We start from the raw sequence: 21086 nt of genomic DNA, 5'->3' as shown, positions 1-21086 counted from the left end.
TACAATAAAGACAATTGGGAATTTCAGTACAGTTGCCAGGATGTCATACAAACTGAGTTTGGAAATCTTATATTCAGTATACTTCACTGCTGTGCAAAACAGTGTACTCACTCAAATTAAATTAAACTAATGTATTCCCTTTATCACAGGTATAATGACTTGAAAATTAAGAATTTAATCACTCTTACCAAGTTCCTTTTAACAGTTTGAAGTCCAATTTGCAGCTCTGTAGTAGAGGCCTTTGTCCTTGAAAATTGCTTTCATTAACTATTGTACTATGTTTCTGCCTATCACACAGTCAAAGGGGTGTTAGAGTGGGACAAATGCCTTTGTTAGAAAGAAAAATCAGAGCCTCAGTCAGTGGAGATAATGTACTTCATCATTTTAAAGGCTTGAGGTTAGAAATTAAGAAATATCTAATTCAGGCTTAAATGCATGGAAAGATGAGATGTGAATGAACCAACCTGTATGCAGGTGTTAATCCTTGCATTGCTTTTTTATTTTCACCGGGATGGAGTTCATCTATAGTAACCATAGTGCTTAAACATGTATGTGTAGGCATATTTCAGATGTTATTTAACTGAAAGCTGTGCATTTTGCTTTTTACTATTTCATACAGTTGTTACCATATTTCACACAACAAGGAGTGCTGTTGAAGCTCAAGTTTTCCACTCGCTGATCAGTCTGGCATCTTGAGAAAGAGAAAATTTGGAGTCGTTCGCCAAACGACCGACAAATCAGCGTTGGTTTTGAGGCGGGTTTAGGTGTGACGCAACGAGAAGCGACTGTTCAGTCTAAACAACATGGCAGCTTCCACAGATGAGATGAGCGTAGCTATCGCGCAAGTTTTATCCAAATTAGAAAGTATTCCTTCATTGAAAGAAGAGCAAAAAAACGGCACTGGAGGCTTTTCTCGGAGGAAAAGATGTTTTTGCTCAACAACAAACAACACTTACCTAATTTTCCTGCACACTAGCTTGCTACTTTGTGTAGGTCTACACATGCAACCAGTGAAACAAGAGTCCATTGACGGTCGCTTTGGTGGCGTGTCCTGACGAGTTAACAGTTTGATCAGACAGTAACGTTGCTCGCTCTCCAGACTGTCAGCTCGGTCTTCTTAACGGACCGAATGTCGATGTTTAGCCTGTATTCAACTAGCAAGGACCACACCATCAACCAGATACGTTTGAACGATTTCATGAAGGAAGATGATTGGAATGCGAGGCATGAAGTTGCCGATATGAGAGACGGGAATTTTCTTGTAGTCATCAGTTGACTTGATGTTGACTTCGTTGTGGGGAGGCTTCGGTAGAGAATCCGCTGTAGCACTCCGGCACGACAGACCCCCTTAGGACCTAAAGAAGAAGAGAAAGGAGAGGAACAGAAAGAGGGTGGGGAGGGAGGGGTGCAGGAAACGAGAGCGGATGACAGGAGAGGGTTAGGTGGTATTTATAGGAAGAGGCATGTTTGAGGTGTGGCCCTGCTCCTGAAACTCTGCTAAGTAGCTTCAATATATATTGTTAGGTTATTGGAACACTTGTAAAGTGGAGTGAATCGTATAGTTAAAAGTCCTAATGATGTTATACTGTATATCAGCATAAGGAATGCTTCTTGCCCACTCAAATTACTTGGTCGGAACTACCTGTTTAACAATGTTTATTTGATATACTATCAAACTTTTTTAGGTAGTGTCATCTTTAGTATTATAACTCCACTGGTGCAGTTAGTTCCAGATACCATATCACTAAAGATCCATGTATGTACCTACATTAGTGTTTACAACAGTAAAGTTAATCAGAGAATATACTAGAAATGCAAATGTTTTAAACGTAGCCTGCTGAAAGTATTAACATGTCACAATTTTGGTTTGGTGAACAAACTATAATGTGGGTGGTGAATGTATCTTGTTTCATGTTTCAGAGGGAGTGACATTATCAATCATTGATAATGAACGTTTGAATTGTCTGCTGCCAGCTTAATGTTGTACAGAAGATTATAGTCCCTCATTAAATATGCTATGATGTGCACTAATGAGATGTTTTAGTCCAAAGGCAAAATATGTAAATGGATAATTGTGGAACTGATGTATAGCCTCAAATTATCATGAATTCTGTTTTACAAATGAATCTTGCAGTGCTTCCAAGTAATAATTTATTGTGGCATTTTTCCTCTTACTCCAATCTGTTGCTCCATACTAAAAGAGCAGTGTTGCACTTACTAGAAAATGTTTGATTTATAGTTATAGCCTGTGTAGCTCTCAGATGGGGAAGATAAACTGATTTAGAGAAAAAAGAAAGTCCTGCTCTCACAGACACAGACAAGGTTAAGACCCCTACTCTGGGGCCAGAATGTGGACACTTGGAAATCACAGCTTGAGTCAAAATCTAATAAATGATCCTTCAGGTAAAACTGAGGCGGTAAGGCTAAGTGTGCAGGAGAAGTAGCTCAAGGACAATGGAGGCTTAGATGGGCTTCTGAGAGCACACCATGATGGGACTTCGTTGTTAAAATGTCATATGGAGGCAATTTGATGTGCGCAGTACAGTAAGATGGTGTGTGTAATGGCATGTGTTGTCATGACTGTGTGCTTTTATGGTCTTTTCCCTAGGGAGTGGATGGATGTGCTCAGCCCTCCCATTATGCCTCCCAGCCAGCGGAGAAGGTCAGGCAACACATGGAACCATTTGGAAGATCTAATCGGAGGTACAGTAATCTTAATTTTGGCCCTTCTGGCCCCAGATACCCTTTTATGTCCTTTAAGATCAGGCAGACAGCAAACAATACAGTGCCTTAACATTAACCACGCCAATTGCACAAATGCATACTAACGGAAACATTCACCGGTGTCAAAGCTTCCAGCCAAACACTGCACTCAACATGGTGGGAAAGCATGTGACACTGTATCTAATTAAGGGTTGAAACCCACGAGAGTGGAGCTCTGTCCTCCACATAACTCCATAGGTCAAAAGAGACAGGCTCATTACAGGTCTGTACCCCTCAAGACACATCGGCAAGGTTAATTGATGAAACCTTTTCCGTTTACAACATCATTTTTAAACCTCTTACACAATGTGTCTTATAATTAGTTTTCATTATCGTCACCGACGTTCTGATTAGATAAAATGTTCCTCCAGGAGCATTCCATAACCTTTTTAGCATTTAACTGCCTGTCAATTTAACAGCTAAATTCTCACACTTTAAAGTAGTGGGGATTACAGGGAGTCTCTTTACAGCTTCATAATGTGGTACAGAGAGTGGGTGTCTTAGGTCTAGATTGATGAGAGAAAAAAATGGCAACAACAGAAAACTTTTAAATCCACCTGAGTCTGAAGGTCACCTCACCATCCACGCTTCTCATTTCATTCCAGTAACAGCTGACAGAGTAGGCCCTTACTCATATCTGGCATGGCTATGCTACTGTACATAGAAAATACAATATACGTTTAACATTTACAGTATGTATTTTGTATCTGTAGAAACTTAATTGATGTTAATTACTGTTACACTTCAGTGTAGCTTATGAACAATTCCTATCAAGTGTTGCAGAGTGATCTTCTTGCATTATTACAGGACGGGATGAGTCGGTGAATGAAGAGGAGAAGGAGGATGAGTATTTGAATCTGCTCTATGATCCATGCCTGAACTGCTATTTCGACCCAAAGACGGGGAAATACTATGAACTAGCTTGACTCAAAGCTTAAGAGAATCTAAATTAATAAATCAGACGTTTTTGAATGGCGGGGATGAATGGCGTCATCAATCTTTTTGAGGCCTAGCTTATTGATCAGCAATGAAAACCCCATTCACAAGAATCTTTCCATGTTGCTGCTTTTGTTTCTGAGAAACTAACAGGAGCTTTGTGTCTCCATGAATAGACATGGTAGTGTGTAAGGGAGTGGGACTCAATAAATCAGATACATGCTCTTTGCAAGAAATTGAGTAGTTGCCCATTCAGTAGCACATCTGGTAGAAAGAGTCTTTTCAGAAGTTTTGGCTAGCAAATTAATATGTAAGCCTTTTGAAAGAACATCCTGGAGCTTCTTTTTTACCAAAATGATTTCTGAAATTAAATTTTTGCCTGTATATTAGTATTACAGAAAAAGTCATTTTGTTCTTTATCATAATTTGTGAAAAACAGATATCCATGTGTGTATGTGTTCATGTGTGTATATATTTGAATTAAACATGAACTGAAGTGACGTGTTGCTGATTTCATTTGTGGATTTTAATCAAGTGTCCTGGTTGGACAGAGCTTGTACATTACTTGCCCAACAAGCAAAACATATAAAAGATTATTCATTTTGAATGTATTTGTAAAATTTGCCAAAGCTAATGAGTATCCCTTGTTGTAATACTTGTATTCAGGTTCGTTTTTTTTTTTTAAGTAACCAGCAGTAACAACAGACGGGCTGGCAGGTCTTTTCGTCAGTCTTGCCAAAACACTGATCACACCTGATGAGCACCTGACACATATTGATTCATCATTTTCAGCCTGAGATGAATCGTCGCCTCACAGTGACAGCCAAAAAATGAAATGAAAAGAGGAAAACTAATATTCATCCATCACATTGTAATTCCGAGTGGTTTTAATCAAATAATAGCCCCAACTGGGATCAGTGACTAACCATTCAGTTGGCTCAGCCAGCATACTGGGCCCAGGTCAGAGGACAATCTTTTTACCGATACTGATAGATGGACAGTGTACACAATTACATTACATGAAATGTGTTCGTTATTTGTCAAAAACACTTTTCACACAGTTTATGTGTAGTATTCAACACCAAACTGTTTTTCCAATCAGTAATAGCCAGACTTACCAAAACAAGAACTTGGACATATATATCAACCATTTAGAAACAAAACTGAACATTTCAGTATACTTAGATGCCACCATAAAATGGTTCTAGAAATTGTGCCTTGAGGAGGATCATAGACTGTATAATATTCAATGGGTTCAATACAGTATGTCTTCTTCTTTAAGCACCGGTCATATGTTTCACAATGTTGCATTTTAAACATTAACTGTATGCCTTATCTTCTAATGCCTGACTCACTGTAGAAATGTTTTTTTTTTGCTAGGAATTTTGAAATGGGCTAATTTTTCTGAAAAATAGTCGAACTTGAGGCTTGAGAATGTATTTTTAAATTTGAAATATATATTATGTGCAGTAGAAACTGGATGTCGCTTTATAAAGTCACGTGAAAAAACAAATGTCACATGATGTTTTTTGAAAGGGGGCGTGGAAATACTTCTTCTCAACAGGTGAGGTGAGAGCAACCAGGAAGTAAACAACCATGGCGTTTGACCTAGCGCGGTTACAGTCAGACAGAAAACATTTGTATTAAATTATTAAAATTGTCCATCAATTTGGGACTTGATTTTAATCAAATAGGCTATAATGCACTGAGCTGTATTGCTCCATAATGAAAGTAGGTTAACCAGGCTCGAAAGTCGCAAGGATGTCATCAGCACAACAGGTAAATATGTGGTAACATGGCAAATTCGATCCGTTAAATGCTGTAATGGTCATGAATTGGTTTGCAGACATAACCTTGAACATGCAAAAGTACAAACAAGTTATTATTATGATCGTGGTGTCAGAGTTGCTTGTCATTAAATTCGCAGATGCGGCACACAAAGCGTCTTATTTTTGGGCTATGTCAAACGTGAAGCTGTTTAAACGTGTTGACATATAGGCCTACATACAGTATGTGAAGGTGGAAATATGGAAATGTTTTCCTTATTTAGTTATTTTAAGGAATCAAACACAGGCTAATATCATAGTAGTATTGAAATGGATGCACTTCGGAGGAGAAATACACTGATTGTTAGGCTCTATCCTCTTTTATTGCACAATCGCCTACTCACTATTTTACAGATCTGTATGGAATCATAATGGTTGCCATATTCACTTCACTTCCAGTGCCATCATGCTCATAAAAAAAGTACTGTAATAATAATAGGTATAACTGACTTTGGGTTAATGATGTCTCTCCACAGACTGCATATGCTTGATGAATTTTATAGAAAGCTACAAATCTGGCATTGAAAGATGCCTTTCAATTGCAATTTAGCACCTTACATAAAGATAAAGTATCATAAGGAATGACACGGGCCAAACACATTGATATTACAAAATTATGTGAATATGTTGCAAGTATGGTGATATCTCATCCTAGTTTCATTGCTTTTCATATCCGACACCTCCTCGAATGTGTGATTATTTGTTTAATTGAAAAATCTTTGGGCTGTGTGAATCCTAATTATCACTACGAAGACTAAAGTTCTCACTCTACTCCTAACATTAACTATGAATGTATGCATACATCTGGCTTTGAAGATATTGGCTACAGTGATCACGGTTTGGATGTGAGTGATCATTTATTGTCAAAATACTTTTGCTGCTTGGCCCCGTGATTCACATCCCTGCTGTTGAGCTTTTCACCAGTGTGATCCATAACACACACGCTGTTCAGCTGTCATATCTCCTGCCCGTATTTCCTTTTTTATCTGAGGCACACATCATGAGCTGAGCTGTTAGGTTTATGGGCTGTTTAACTACCCCACTGTTAGATCTTATTGGATTCATTTGTCTTTTTGTTAGGCCGGGTTAAGGCTTCACACCGGGATTATTGCATCAGTGATCTTCGTGTCTGTGGCTGCAATAGTTGCTGCTGTATTGATCATCCGAAAATACTGCTTCCCAGTCAAGTAAGCAGACTTCATCAATAAGACTTAACACGATTATTTAAAATAATTAGTGCAGTAAAAACACATCACCCCGGTCTGTCACTGTAACTTTATTTCAGTGAGGCGACATACAGATACTCACAGCTGAGGCGGATGGAGGATCAGGGTTCAGCTGTGACAGAGGGGGAAGGCGACAGGGGGTCCTGCACAGTGGGAGAGGAGTCAGATGAGGTCAGTGCATCATGGCTTCCCTGACTGTAGCTTTCACTGTCGTGCACCCCACCGTACGAGCTGACACAGCCGTAACTTTCCTCATCACTTCACATGTCATTTTGTAACTTCCTTTTATTTTCCTCGTGACAGGACCTTCTGGAATAAATCTCAGACGGGGATTCTGCTGCTGGCCCGACTGGAAAAGAGTTTTTCGTGGATTCGCTATGTGGTTTAGGGCTGCAGCTAATGTTTATTTTCATGATAGATGAATCATTTGGTCCAAACAACTACAGAAGACAGTAGGGGTGTGCAAAAAAAAAAAAAAAAAAGATTCACATTTGAATCGCGATTCAAGGTCTACCGATTCAAAATCGATTCATAGAATTCCAAAAATCGATTCATATTTTTTAATTAAATAAAATAATAATTTCATATTTTTTTTAATTGTATGTCTACTGCAATAACATTGGAAAGTAACTACATTTACATACTGTGAATCGTTTTTGAATCGAAAATCGATTTTGAATCGAATCTTGAGCCTGAAAATCGATATTGAATCGTGACGTTTTCTGAATCGTGCACCCCTAGAAGACCATCACAATTTCCTACAAACCATGGTGATTTCTTCAAATGTCTTGTTTTGTTCAAACAACAGTCCAAAAACCCGCACATCTTCAATTTGATATATTTAAGATGAAGAAAAGCAACAAATTCTCACATTTTAGAATCTGGAACCAGCAAATGTTTGGTGTTTTTGCTTGTGGAACAACCTAAAATATGAATCCGTTTTGAAATAGTTGATTTAATGTTCTGATGACTAACTGATTCATCGATTAGTTAGACCTGTAGTGTGGTTTATGTTTCTGGATCTGTATTCATTGTGTGACTTGAATACTTATGAGAGTGTTATTTCTTCATGCCTATTGTGAAATATTGAGTTGAATCTGTATTATTACTGACACTGATGTGTCAAGGATATGTGTTAACCAGATCCTTGAAAGTTTTAAACATCAAAATCTGACTCAGTCTGTGAAAACAGTTGTATAATTTCTAATGTGACTGTGGAGGGGCTTCTTAAGTCTGACAAAATAACCCTGATGTACATTAGCCGTGATACAGACTGACATTTTGGGAACTGCAGGATCCAGCATTAATTGTTAAAACATAATCAGGACTAAAAGTCAGGCTATCTCGGCCTCTGCTGCAGTCCCCCAATGTTGTGGAAGTGCATTACTATTACTTTTACAGTTTCAGTTAGTTACTAACTTCTTCTTCTCGACTTTTTACTGTCCAGCTGTCAAAATTCAGTTGTGAGAAAAGAGGAGGTGATGCAATTGTTATGTTGCACTGACAGCAATAAGATTAGAGAGCAAGCAATGTGGGACTTTTGTTGTCCTGGGTTTCACCTCTCAGCCTTTTTTCTTAATTTTTTTTTTAAGTAGGCCTATCTCTGACTTTTTTTTTGCCCTCCAACCTATATGCCCCTTAATCGAATGACTGTTTATGTGAAAAGGGAAGTAGTGTGGCTGATCCCACTGAGAAACTTGCCCGATGTCAGGCTTTGCCCCTCACCTTTTGCTCTGTGTGTGTTGCAGTTCTCAAAATCCTTTCGCTTCAGGAAATGACAACAAACTTTAAACTAGCGAGCTACACGCTGAAAATGGCAGGTTTTGAAGAAAATTTGCATCGTGCAACAAGGCAGGCCTGCTTGGTTCTTTCGGGGAATGATTGTAAAGATTTACAAAGAATATGTTTATCTTACTGGGGCGTTGCTGTGGACAAAGTAGTCACAGCGATACGCTGGTAAGAGCAAATTAAGTTTAACCATGTATCCAGCTAATTTAAATAGCTCACGTTACTGTATATTGTTAACAGTTAACTTCATTTGATATGGTATGTGGCGTTATCCACCAAAACAAGTTCCTTCTCAAGACCATTTAGCAGAGCCACCGTCTCTGCATCCGGAGCTTAGCGCCACCCAAGACGATCGCTATTGGTTTAAAGAAATGCGAACAACCCAGAGCGTTTTTTTTTCTCCTATCCTAGAATGTACGTGTGGTGTAGCCAGACCTTACTCCACAGCTCTCTGGAGATAGGTCTGGCAATACGAGTCTATATAAAATGCCCTGCCAAATAACATGGGAATGCAAATGCATGATTCATTCTTGTATGATAAAGTCTACAATATCTAGTTAAAAGTTACAAATCAAAATGCAAACAAACTATTGCTATTTGATATTATTGGCAAATTAATTCACATGAGATTAAAGAATAAGAACAAGATAGTTTGCTTAAATGTGGTTAAATATGCCTCAAATTCATATTTGCGCAGCATTTTTTCACTGGCAATGTAATGAATGCAAATAATTGGCAGATGTTGCATTATAAAGAATGGACACCTTTTTATTCATTCGGTATTATCATCCAGTGATGAAATCAGCAGTTGCATCACATGGAGATTTGACATTTCAGATATTTCAAACAGCCTAGTTGATTTGCAGCTAAACATAGTCACACTAAATTATCTACCAGTTGGCCAGTTCACTTTGAAATATATTTCCCTTTTCATGCTGACATTGACTCACTTGAATTAAATTTGCTGTAGATTCCAGAGTCCACCAACCCTTTAATGGACTTCTAGGCTGAGTGGTGTTGATATATTTTTTAACGGCTACACAAACTATGTGAAGATCAGTGTGACCGAATGCTGCTATCTTCACGTCAAATCGCCTCACTGTGATTTCTCTTTCAATTTGTGTTTGCAATCAATGAATGAAGAAGTGGAATCAATCTGTGCTTGTTTAAAGTTCATGTATTACTGCAAATTTGGCAAACGTATCATGGAAGCGTTTGCTCTACAGTTACTGATGATGGTATGCACACACATTTAAAATTCTGGTGTACATTTGAGAAATGTGGGTTATTAAATACATGCATCCTGGACTGGCTGATGTGTTCGCAACCTGCTTGGATTGTCCTTTTCTCATAACCTGCATAATCCACTCTTTTGGTCTCTTTTCCGAAGAGCTTCTCTGCTTAATCTTAAACTTAAATATTGTATTATTCCTGTGGACAGGCATACTGTTTACACAAAAGAAACAAAACATGGATATTTTTTTCTACAATGTTATGCAGTCATATGGTTCTTTGAATGAATAATGGTCGTCTTAGAAGTGGTACACATAGACCCTCTGCTGGTTCTCTTTAGTATTACACCATCCTTTACGTAACACTAACAGCCCTCTATTTTGAACTACAAGACCACTACAAACATGTAGCCAGTGACAAGGTTTGGGCGGATGAGGGGAAGAGTTTTAACAAGAGTTTTTAGGTGTCAGACAGGAAAATATTTCATGACATTTACTGTATCTCTAAGCAGCTTATAATGTGCACACATACACTGTATAATAAGTGTGCACACTGTAAATATAAAACATGCTTTCAAGTTTTGTCCTTTAATTCGCTCAGGAAACTTAATTTATTATATTCAAAGATGGACTACTGACTGATGGACTACTTCACTGTGTGGAAATTAGTTTAATAAATGAATATAAATTAAAATGTAAAGGGGTTTATGGTGCCACCATTTTGAGCCCCTGGCTCTTAGAGGAGCCCTGTTTCAAAATCAGTTTTTGATTGATTCAGTTTGTTTTATGCTCATGTGGTGCACTGAAGCGGTTATACTGAATACATTTTCTTTGTTTTGTTTTTTTCTTCTTTTTACGCCATCTGTATGTGTGTGGTTCATTTGTTAAAATATGGCTAAGCAGAGGCTTTATTTCCCTAATCAGCTACCCAACTGTTTCTCGATGGATAAATTATGACCTTATTATGATCTGGCCACAGTAACTTTAATACCAGTCATAACACCAGTTCATTACTGCCTGCAGGGAAATGCTGTTTGAGTTTGGACCCCTCAAGCCAGGTGAACACTTGAACTCTGCTAAAGTTCAAGGATCAGCAGGGCAAATGCTTACTGACACAAGGGCTTGGCCTCTGGGATTATCATGCCTTTCACCATTTGAACGTCTGTGATGACTAATTATTGTGCAAACAGTGTTGTCCATCCATCAAAAAATGGACTTTAATGCCTTTACAAATACACCATATTGGCCTATTTATGTTGTGTTTATTGTAATAACTCTAACTCCTCTTTGCCAGGTTTTTTTGAAAAACAAGTTTCAATCTTAGTGTCATTTACCTCTATAAACAGGTTAAAATAAGGGTAAATGTTGTTTTGTAAATAATATATACAGTATATATATATATATATTTTTTTTCTTAGTATATTTTTAGATTTTGTGTTTATGCCTATTTCGTGCTTATTTATTTGCTTTTAGTGAGTTTCTTTATTCCACAGGCTGTAGCATTTTTTGTATATCAGCAGCTTTATACCACACATGGGATTTACTAAAATGTACATACAAATAGAAAAATTATGAATTTCCCAGGGATTCTTTAAAAAAAAAAAAAAAACGTATATAATTGGGAATATGAAGCTTGTGGCCTTTTTTTCTTCTTCTCCTCTTTGTGTCATGTCAGATGCTTGTTTGCAAAACAGCTAAACACAACCTGCTGTTTGCTGACACTATCCCATATTTGACATTGTAAAAGAGAGAAACTTGATCATCTAGCTCTCAGTGGGTGTGCGTGTAATGCCACATCCTGGTTTGTATGTAGCACAAGAAGGAGGAGACCTGACAATTCTTTTTTTTTTGGCATAACTAAACACCCTCAGGGCATGGTTGTATAAATGATCAGGTAGTGTGTTCACAGATGAGATGGCACCAAAGCTCTTTTGTGTCTAAATATTTTTTGTTGACAGGAAATACTTCAATTCAAAGGTATCAGCTCTTCCTTTCAGGAACCGAAAGCTCTCTGATTTATTGCAGATATGAGATGTCAAGGTGAGATTTCACTTTATTTCAAAAGCAGGTAGTTTTGGTTGTATGTCTGCCAAACTTTATACTGTATCTACTCTTTGTGGTTGACAGCGGTTTTGCAACTTGCTGTTGCAATTGTCGTCCTCATAACCTGGCTAATCGCCATCAATTCATTTGATGTACAGGAGAAAGCAAGACATATTCTTGGTGAGCTCATTTCTACTTATTACATCATAACTCCTGAGCTACCTCTTCTAACTCCGTTTTATTTGCCACAACTTAATTCTTTTATTTCAGGGGTTAATGTCATTGATCAAATCACACTGAAAATCAAAACAGGTAAATTAAGTCATGACAGAAGTCATCTTTCTAACATGACTTCCACATTTACTGTATGTGTGACTTCCTGCCAGATCACAAGTACTTTTCTATCTGCAATTTCAGCTACAACACCTGAGCCAAAATGCAGACTCTCCAGAGTCTGTCCGCCTGACCATTTTGCTTTACGCATCAACAGCGGAGCAGCTAATGTTGTTGGACCAAAGATCTGTTTTGATGGCAAAATGTGTGTATTTGATATGGTAGTACCTGAATTAACTAAGGATGGAAATGTGTGTGACTGTGCGAAACTCACCCTTATTGGTATCTCAACAGCATTATGAGCCATGTGTTGAATAATGTGGGACCGGGACTGAACATTGCGGTGCTAAATGGTGAGTTAACATGCTGTCTGACAGATGTTTAGTAGTGTGTTAGTAATTTCAACTTTCTGTTAAAGATTCTAATTGTTAACAGTTTTGAACTTGGAAACAGCAGCTGTTAGAACAATCTCACCTAAAGGTCCATTAATTAGCCGTTCTGGAGCTTTTTGATCATATGACATGATCTTCATCAGCAGATGAAATGGGGGAAACATCCTTAAAGTGCTCATAAAATGAACATTTTAACATCTTGACTTCCATAACAATTGAAAAAAACTCAATCTTTTTGGTCAGTTGTGATAACCAAATGTTACGTTGTTTGTTGTTGTTTTTTCCCCACCTCAGGTGAAAATGGAATACTGGAAAAATGTGGCTACCTTAATATGAAAGTTGGAAGTAAGAGCTTTTTTAATCTTTTAATCTTGTTTTCAATGTAAAGGTTTATTGAAACCTTAAAATTATGTTGTTTTTTTGTTGTTTTTAATTACTCTAACAAAAGACCCTGAAGACATCCTGGCGTACCTGAAGGAGATAAAACCTGGAATGATTGTCTTAGTGGCCTCGTTTGATGATGTGGCAACAAAGTAAGTCCAAATCTCAATGATTCAACAGCAAAAATGATTTTGTATCACACAGCATGACCCCTTTCTACTACTTTGTGGCAGAATGACAAAAGAAATGACGGAGGTGTTCGTCGGAATGGGAAGCACTTTGATCAAGTCTGTAAAACACAGAGATAGCTGGGTGTTTGCTGGAAGAGCAGGGACAGAAACCAGAAGCCTGTTTGAGAAGGTTAGTGGGCCTGTTCTATTTGTGTCAGAAAAGACCATCTATTTTAAAATACGCTAAAAGTAAAAAAGCAAAATAATTGATGGCAATACAAATATCTTCTTCCCTGTTCACCTGTCAGCATGCTGTTAATGATGAGAAAACCAACATTTATGAAAGCTGGCCAGAGATGGTGGAGGTGGGCGGCTGTTTACCAAGGACCCAAACTGATGGACATAAACCTTAAAGGATGTTTGTGATGAAGAGGAGAATATGACTTATTTAAGACTTCTCTGGAAAAATGATGACACTCCCAATAGTTTTACACTCTTTTCTGAAACTGGACTTAATATTTATCTAAAGTGATGTCTATGTTACTCTTCTTTGTAGTTTTGCTAATTGTTTTTCTATATCCCAAATCAAGGGTCTAAGGATTTTGTACAGAATGTAAAGACGTCTGTTGCAAGTTTGTCATTTGTGATTCTGGGCTATATAAATAAAACCGACTGGACTGGGCTAGTGCTGTTAATAGTAGTCTAATAGAAAATGGACACATTGACACATTGACTTAGATTACATATTGTTGCTGGACTATGGAATATGTCAATGGTTTTGTCCCTCGGGGATAAAACCAACAATATTCTGCTTCCAGGTAAGTGGAGGATCATTTATCATTTAATTATCATTGAAGACCAGATGCTCAAGTTTTTGCTATCTGCTCTCTTTTATCTCATATTTCTCACTTTTTTCTTTACTTTCCATTTGTAGCACATTTGTTGGATACTATTCCATTTCAGTACCAGAAGTACTCAGAATCTTTACTATAGTAAAAGTACAGATAAAACCGTGTAAAAACACTCAGTTATAAGTATTACTCCTGCATTGAAAATCCTACTTAAGTAAAAGTACTGAAGTATTATCAGTGTAACAATGTTTAATCAGCATTTTACTGTTGTAGCTGGTCGGGGTGGTGCTAGTTTTAACTACTTTATGTACAGTTCAGTAGTTCAGTTTACTGGTTTGGGTCAGGCCCCCTCCAAAGAGTCACAAGATAAATATGAGGGGTCTTGATATGAGTAATGGGAGAGGAAAAAAGAAAAGAAGTTCTGATACACAAATTTGGATTCATTTTTTGGACTTTTTAACAAAGCTTTTGTTTTTTTGTGGGTTTCTGGGTCTCGAGCAGTTACTGTAAACGCAACACTTTTATAAGGGGTCACAAGGCAAAAAGGTTGGGAACCGCTGGTTTAATTTTTAACAATGCAGTGTACTTTATATGCAGTACTTGAGTGCACATACTTAGTTACCTTCTACCACTGCTGCGCACTAAATATTCTTCCAGCACTTTTGGCCTGTTCTCCAGAGTTTGTCTTCCACTTGGTTGCTGCTTCCCTGGGAGAATCATCATTGGTCCAAACACAGAACAGTTCCCTCACTCTGGTGTTCTTGGCTGCTGGAGGAGAGAGAGAGAGAGAGAGAGAGAGAGAGAGAGAGAGAGAGAGAGAGAGAGAGAGAGAGAGAGAGAGAGAGAGAGAGAGAGAGAGAGAGAGAGAGAGGGTAACCTCAAATTATTATTGCAACTCTGTTAACTGTGAGCCCAGGAGGTGTTGTGTGCAGAAACTAAAGCTGGATTCATACTGAGGACATGGGAGTCACCCATGGAAAGAAGGTAAATTGGTTGATTTGTATTCTTCATGTACTTCTGTATTTCTCTGTGAGACATAACACAAGTAGCATTACTTAAATCATGTTAAGATAACCCAGCAGAAGCATCTATGTGGCAAAAATACTTTATTGGCATGCATTGTGTGTTTGAGAATGAAAAACCCAACTGTTGCAGGGTGTGTTCTGTGTCATAAGTGATAAATACGGTGTCTATTCTTGATCACATTTAAGCTTTTGTTTGGCAGGACTTTATAGTTTTCAGTGTTTGTCCGTCACTGTTATCTCTACCTTTTATTTTTTCAAATACAGCAAGTGCTTGGACCAAACAAAGGTCTTTATCCAATGAATAAGCCTTGCCAGGAGAGTGGGCCTTGGAGAGTGTTTACCCCGTCATATCCAATTAATTCTTCTCCACACAATATCCACTGTCTGAGCTTGAGCCAAACAGCATGACTCTTCCCTCATCAACCAAACCGCATCCAGCAGCAGAGCTGTCATTAAAATACCTCTCTAGATTGTACTTTTTTCCACATTCTGATGATTTACTGTCATTTTGTTTAAACTTTACTTGGTTTAAATATTGAATGCAGGTCTTTGAACACATAACGCAAGGCTACTACATTTGTTTTGGGTCTGTACATGCCCAGACATGATGCAGCTGAATTGCAACTAACGCCAAGGCTATACAACAAACATTATGTAACATGGATCAATGTAACTGTAACTGATGGTGCTCAGAGCAAAAGTATAGTCAGCCACATTTTTTTTTCTAAATTCAAGTGTTCATCAAACAACAAAAACAGAAAGAATCACTTCATCCAGCAGTCCAGTCTGAGTCCAACGGGGGGAATAATTCCTGTCTCAACTATTAATTCTGCTCAAACTCCAGCAAATGAGAATCTCAGTGGGAATCAAAATGTGTTTTGTTTGATCCTTGTCATTAATGAGGTGGCAACCCTCTACCTCACCAGTAAGGGCACTCGCTTCACTGGACAGCTGACACTTCATTTGTCTGTCAGCATCATAATACTGCTTTGTGTTGCTTGCTGCCATATCAAAAAAAAACTGTGTTGGTGACCCAACTAAGAGATTTATATGGAGTGCTATCGTGTGTCACCTTGTGTGTCACACTACTCTTACACACTTGTATTTTGAAAATAAAACAGTATGATGGTGATATGTTGGTAAATGTTGGGAGATATATTCTATTCTATTTGACATGTCAGTGACTTTTTCTGTTGACAGAGAGATCTCCAACATTCTACAGAGACACACCTGAACGGGTCTGGTGAGAAATATATCTATCGTTATAATCCTAACGAGGCGGGGGTAAGCTGTTTGACAGTTTTTGTGTTTTGTGTGACTCGGGAAAGAAACTTTGCAGAGGTAGCACATGCGGTCACAGTTGCATTTGCTGCAGAAGCATTGTCATTGATTCTGTCATTAAAGAGAAAAAGGGTCTACCAGAATTTGTTAAGTCAATAGACTGTTATCTAGCTGTCAATAAACCATTTGCCTGTGACATTCAACATTCAAGTCTGTAAAATGTGTTTTAAAGCACGACTTTGTTTTAAAGGAAGAAAAAAATCACAATCTTTCTTTTACAAATTAATAGATGAATCCATAAGCAACAAAACACACCCTTGCGAATTTCAAAACACTCACTGGGTTTGTTGCTTCAGCATTACTTGGTCTGGTATAGTCTCGCTTTGCCAGACCTTCCTTTACCGTGCTGCAAAGGAGGGTCTGTCTAGTCCACACGGCATTCCGGGATGGGAGAAAAACGTGCTCTGGTTTATTGGCATTTTGTTTAAACCAATCACAATCGTCAAACAAACAACAGCGAAGTCTCCACAGGCTTCCTTAACCTGGCTGTGTTCACCAGAGAGGTCACGGCCCTCTTCAGAAATCTGGTGCAAAACCTCAACAACATCATGACGTTTCCTTTGGAAAATGTGCTGAAGTCAGAACTCCTGGACAGCAGACTAGAGCTCAAGAAACAGATGGAGAAGAGTTGGAAGGAGTATGACATAAAAATGTAAGGAACTACACTTGCACTTACACACGGCACCGCTGCAAAAAAGCCTCGGAACGGAACTTATTTTGGTGGAACATGTGTACGTTCAAAAAGTTGTTTTAGTTATGTAACAGAAAACTCAGATTGGACAGATAGTCTAGCTAGCTGTCTGGATTTACCCTGCAGAGATCTGAGGAGCAGTTAACCATAGTCCTCATTAATCCACCAGAGTTTACAATTCCAACACAAAGAAAGTGGAAGGTACCAGACATCCGGCCGAAAAGAGTGTCATCCGGCGAAAATTCCGGCGGCACCGGAGCAATCCCGGAAGTGGAACGTTGTGGATATAGACTAGGTCTGGTATGACCTTATGTTTCTGTCCCTCCAGGAAGCAATGTCACCTTATTATCCACGTGGGACAAGCATGCGCTGAAAGAATATATTTATTCCAACCAGAGAGAAACCATCGCATGAAGTGTTTACATTAGTTGTTATTATTAGTTAAGCGCTAATATTTTCCTTTTGAATTAATCAACCAAAATTTACACAACCCCTCTTAAACTAAAAAGTCTAAATATACCGGACATTTATTAGTGCCAAAATACACACACATGACCTGTAGACATGCATTGATAATTGTGGAGGAATGTTGTGATGGTCTGCCGCATAGCAGGCATCCCAAGCAGTGCTCAGGAGCACCTCTCCACCAGTCCTCACTAACTGGGCCGTGCTGGACTTGAACCTGCAACCTTCCGGTTTCCAAGGTCTAAGGTGCTTCCAAAAGATTGCCATGGAGTCATTTCTATCAAGGTCACTGTAGTTGTGACACTACTCACTGAAACTGCATTTCTGTTCTTTTTTGCTTCTGTATATGGTTGTACACCAAGGTTCTCAGGTCATTTCAAGTCTATTTGAGGCTGCAGTTTGTAATGTGCAAAAGTCATGTCATCCATATACTTCCAAAGGCCTCAATATCAGCTAGAACACTGTAAATACCTACATAGAAGACAGCTTTGCTGAGTGTAACTCCCTTTGTTAATTCATGTGAGCTTTTTCTTTTCCCATGATTAAGAAACTGTCAAATAACTGTCCAAAATAAAATATAATAATAATAATCTTGACATTGAAGTTTATATTGACCTCGGAAATAGCAATTTGGCTAAAAATGGTTAGCTCAGGGTGGATTTACTGGACATTTTTTGTAGTGTTCAGCTGCATCTGATGCCAATCATAAGCTGATGGAGTTTGCTTAATTGTCAAGGAGATGATGAGTTATGGGGTGATGTCTTAACTGCTGTCTCTGTTCAAATATGGTCTCTGGTGTCAGATGTGGATTGTGTCCGCTATCTTTTTCCAGAGTCACTTAAAGATGCTGCAGTAAATGTTAATAATACTGAAACTTTTCCAGCTGTAATGGTGAATGTTTAGCTTGTAAGAATGATGAATACTCAATGTTTTTTCTTTAGCCTCAGAAATGCAGACACACCAAATTGAACAGCAAGACCGACACTCGAAGCCTCAGGCTCCTCCGTCCCAACTACAGAGTGTGGAGGAGAGCAGTAATCTCATCAGACCGCAAAAACCTCTCAATCCTGTAACAGCCTCCAAGAGCCACCAGGAGCTCCACAAAGAACTGCGGATGACCCACAAGAGGTTGGAAAGAGACACAGACGCTTGTAAACAGTTGCACTTCCCTTTCATTGTTTATTTAAAGTCCTTCTGTGTTCCTGTCAGGAGAGTGTCTCAAGAAGGAAAGACTGAACTCCAGAAGGCTTTAGAAAAGAGGAGATGGGAACAAAGGATGAAGGAGAGCAGGGATCAGGAAGAGGCAAAGAAGAACAGATCACCACTTCATCAGGAACTGTTGAAAAGACATCAGAGGCTAGAAAAGGTTTGCAGAGCGCATTCTCTTTTAAAAAACAAAAATCACAAAGGATCTTGTCACATGATCTGACTCAAAAATCATCATGGTGGTTGACATTAAATGAAATGATCTATACTGAGAGCATACATTACTATGTTATATAAAAATGCTCACGGAAGATTGACATCGGTGGTCTGTGTGGAGCATCATGTGGATCTGCAGTCAACCAGTGGAGGGCAGTGTAGACTTAGTTTTAGACACTGCTGTCCTGTCTAGGTTCCTAAAGGAAAAAAACACCATTGATCTGTTAGACCAGAGGTGTCAAACTCAATTCCACACTGGAAACTAAGAATGACATCAAGGGCCGGACATGTTTAGTTTATTCACATGCTTTTATTTAATCTAAAAAGTCAAAGATCTTTTACTAGATTATTGCGTGTCTCATATAGTCTTCTCACTTACAGTTTGGTCCACATAAAGCCCCCAAAAAGTAACTTAGCCATCAAAGAAAAAAGCGACAAAAACATTGGAAAAAAGGCCACCAAAACATCAGAAGAAGTGGCAAAAACATCGGAAAAACGGCACCAAAAGCGACTGCAAAAGTGACTAAAACTTCAGAAAAAGCTACAAAAACTAGACGGGCCAAAATGTATTGTGAACCTAAATTGATATACGGGCCAGATCAAAATCTGCAAGGGGCCGGATTTGGCCCGCGGGCCTTGAGTTTGACACGTGTGTGTTAGACCCTATACTTGCATTATGACAATGACTTCTGAGTGTTGTAGTTATATGAACTAAAAGACAGCACATAAATATATATATTTTTTAATTTACAAACCATTTATAAATATTTGCCTGTGTTTAAGAACTATGGATTGTGTAGATCTTCCAGGCCTTTCATTTTAGGGAATTAGTTCCAAACCTAGACATTCGTAAAATATCTTGTGAAAATGGGGCTTATTTACTGTGACTACACATCTGAGCTCCACATTTTTTTATTTATTTTTATATTTTCTCTACAGCTGGAGAGAGACAAAGGACAACAGCGAGAGGGGCCAGAGTTCCTCCGAGTCAAAGAGAGGCTGAGAAGAACTGCAGTGTTAGATGTAGGAGGAAAAGAAGTGTGACAGTAAGAGATTGTATGTGCATGTTTTGTGTCAGCACAATGGACCGTTGGTAATAAATGATCGGGCGGAGAGACTGATCTTATGAGGGCTTTAAAAAAAACACAAATAAAAACAAAAAAACTGTACAACAAATAGATATTCAGCAGTCAAAATGAAAACAACAATCCGATAAGGTAAAGTAAGACATTTGGCAGCCAATCGTCCCAGTGATTAGCTGAGCAAAGATGCAAGAGGTTAAAGGAGCAGTCAGTATTTTCTGTTAGAAATTAGTGTGCATGTATGAAAAATAAAGTAATGATTCAGCTTGAGTTACACCATAAAGTCTACATGGCTGAATTAGATGGATGGATGATGGATCATGATGTAGACAGTGATGACAGCTGAATGTGTCTTGGATGATATATACAGCAGCTGTACATGTATCATGCCCCATTCTGTTTTCTTCCCTAGCAATGCAAACAGAATTGACAACGTAATAAGTGTTACTATTTTATTCCATGTTTTCTATGTGTCTGTAATTACATGTCTTGCTACTGTTTAATACCTCCATGTTAGGTCTGTTTTATGTTGTTGGGAAGTGTAGTATCATTGGTATATTGTACTAATCAGGTATGTTTGTCTGATGTCAACACTGAGTAAATGTAATTCTGAGAAAACTATTGTGTCCTTTGTGTGACCGTCAATCATTTTTCCATTTAAAATGATATTCAACAACATGAAATTGATATGTTGAAATATTTTATAATGACAAATTAGTGTATTTCCACATTGATGAAACATGTGGGCAAAGTGAAAAACAGTTAAAAGTCACAAACACCAGGTTATTGTGAACATTTATTTGTTAATGAATGACGGGAGGTGAGGATTTCTTTTAGAAAATAATAGAACATAAATCTTTGTATGAATAATAATTATCAGTATACCCGAAGAATAAAGCTGATATTTAGCTTTAAAATCCTACATCTCTAGGAATAGCCATTAACATCTAGCCATATATATTGTAATACAATCCATGATCATAGTTTATTGTGGTAATTCTTTTGAGGCTGTAATTTGCAAAGGTGCTATTTGGGTTGCATTACATTGTACATGTGATGATTGTTTGTATCTTTGAAATCACTAGTCTTGCATATTGCTCACTCAGTATGACAATATAA

The 21086-nt window shown here is 38.1% G+C and overlaps 3 protein-coding genes across 4 annotated transcripts in view; all 3 read left to right on the top strand.

Annotated features, from left to right (window-relative positions):
* cfap20dc (CFAP20 domain containing) overlaps nt 1-4121 on the top strand; it is a 44279-nt gene extending 40158 nt beyond the window's left edge. Inside the window, exons 16-17 of one of the 2 annotated variants that reach the window (XM_028576081.1) lie at nt 2609-2703; nt 3571-4121. In XM_028576081.1, the coding sequence (XP_028431882.1) occupies nt 2609-2703; nt 3571-3689 (214 nt within the window). In that variant the 3' untranslated portion in view covers nt 3690-4121. The remainder of the gene's footprint in view (nt 1-2608; nt 2704-3570) is intronic. The other variant, XM_028576080.1, reaches the window with a different exon arrangement.
* A 7677-nt stretch (nt 4122-11798) lies between these two features.
* Nucleotides 11799-13503, top strand: si:dkeyp-67f1.2 (protein FAM3C). The gene is made up of 7 exons (XM_028575043.1): nt 11799-11811; nt 12232-12352; nt 12442-12500; nt 12834-12884; nt 12988-13072; nt 13154-13280; nt 13399-13503. Exons 1-7 carry the CDS (start codon nt 11799-11801, stop codon nt 13501-13503), a joined length of 561 nt encoding a protein of 186 aa, XP_028430844.1.
* Nucleotides 13504-14865: 1362 nt separating this feature from the next.
* LOC114553985 (actin-associated protein FAM107A) lies at nt 14866-20167 on the top strand. The gene is made up of 5 exons (XM_028575490.1): nt 14866-14925; nt 16167-16209; nt 18405-18591; nt 18673-18829; nt 19825-20167. Exons 1-5 carry the CDS (start codon nt 14902-14904, stop codon nt 19927-19929), a joined length of 516 nt encoding a protein of 171 aa, XP_028431291.1. The 5' UTR covers nt 14866-14901; the 3' UTR covers nt 19930-20167.
* The last annotated feature ends 919 nt before the right edge of the window (nt 20168-21086 follow it).

The sequence above is a fragment of the Perca flavescens genome, chromosome 4 (genome assembly GCF_004354835.1).
Source record: "Perca flavescens isolate YP-PL-M2 chromosome 4, PFLA_1.0, whole genome shotgun sequence".
NCBI lineage: Eukaryota > Metazoa > Chordata > Actinopteri > Perciformes > Percidae > Perca > Perca flavescens.
The sequence above is the reverse complement of the archived record's forward strand: the minus strand, read 5'-3'. Positions and strand labels throughout refer to the sequence as shown.

Bases quoted from the DNA above. Each gene is read 5' to 3' on its own strand.
- si:dkeyp-67f1.2 (XM_028575043.1), top strand. The intron at 12,885-12,987 runs GTAAGAGCTTTT...CTCTAACAAAAG, and splicing joins CCTTAATATGAAAGTTGGAA to ACCCTGAAGACATCCTGGCG. The intron at 13,073-13,153 runs GTAAGTCCAAAT...ACTTTGTGGCAG, and splicing joins TTTGATGATGTGGCAACAAA to AATGACAAAAGAAATGACGG.
- LOC114553985 (XM_028575490.1), top strand. From the start codon at position 14,902: ATGGGAGTCACCCATGGAAAGAAG. The intron at 18,592-18,672 runs GTTGGAAAGAGA...TGTTCCTGTCAG, and splicing joins CTGCGGATGACCCACAAGAG to GAGAGTGTCTCAAGAAGGAA. The intron at 18,830-19,824 runs GTTTGCAGAGCG...TTTTCTCTACAG, and splicing joins GACATCAGAGGCTAGAAAAG to CTGGAGAGAGACAAAGGACA.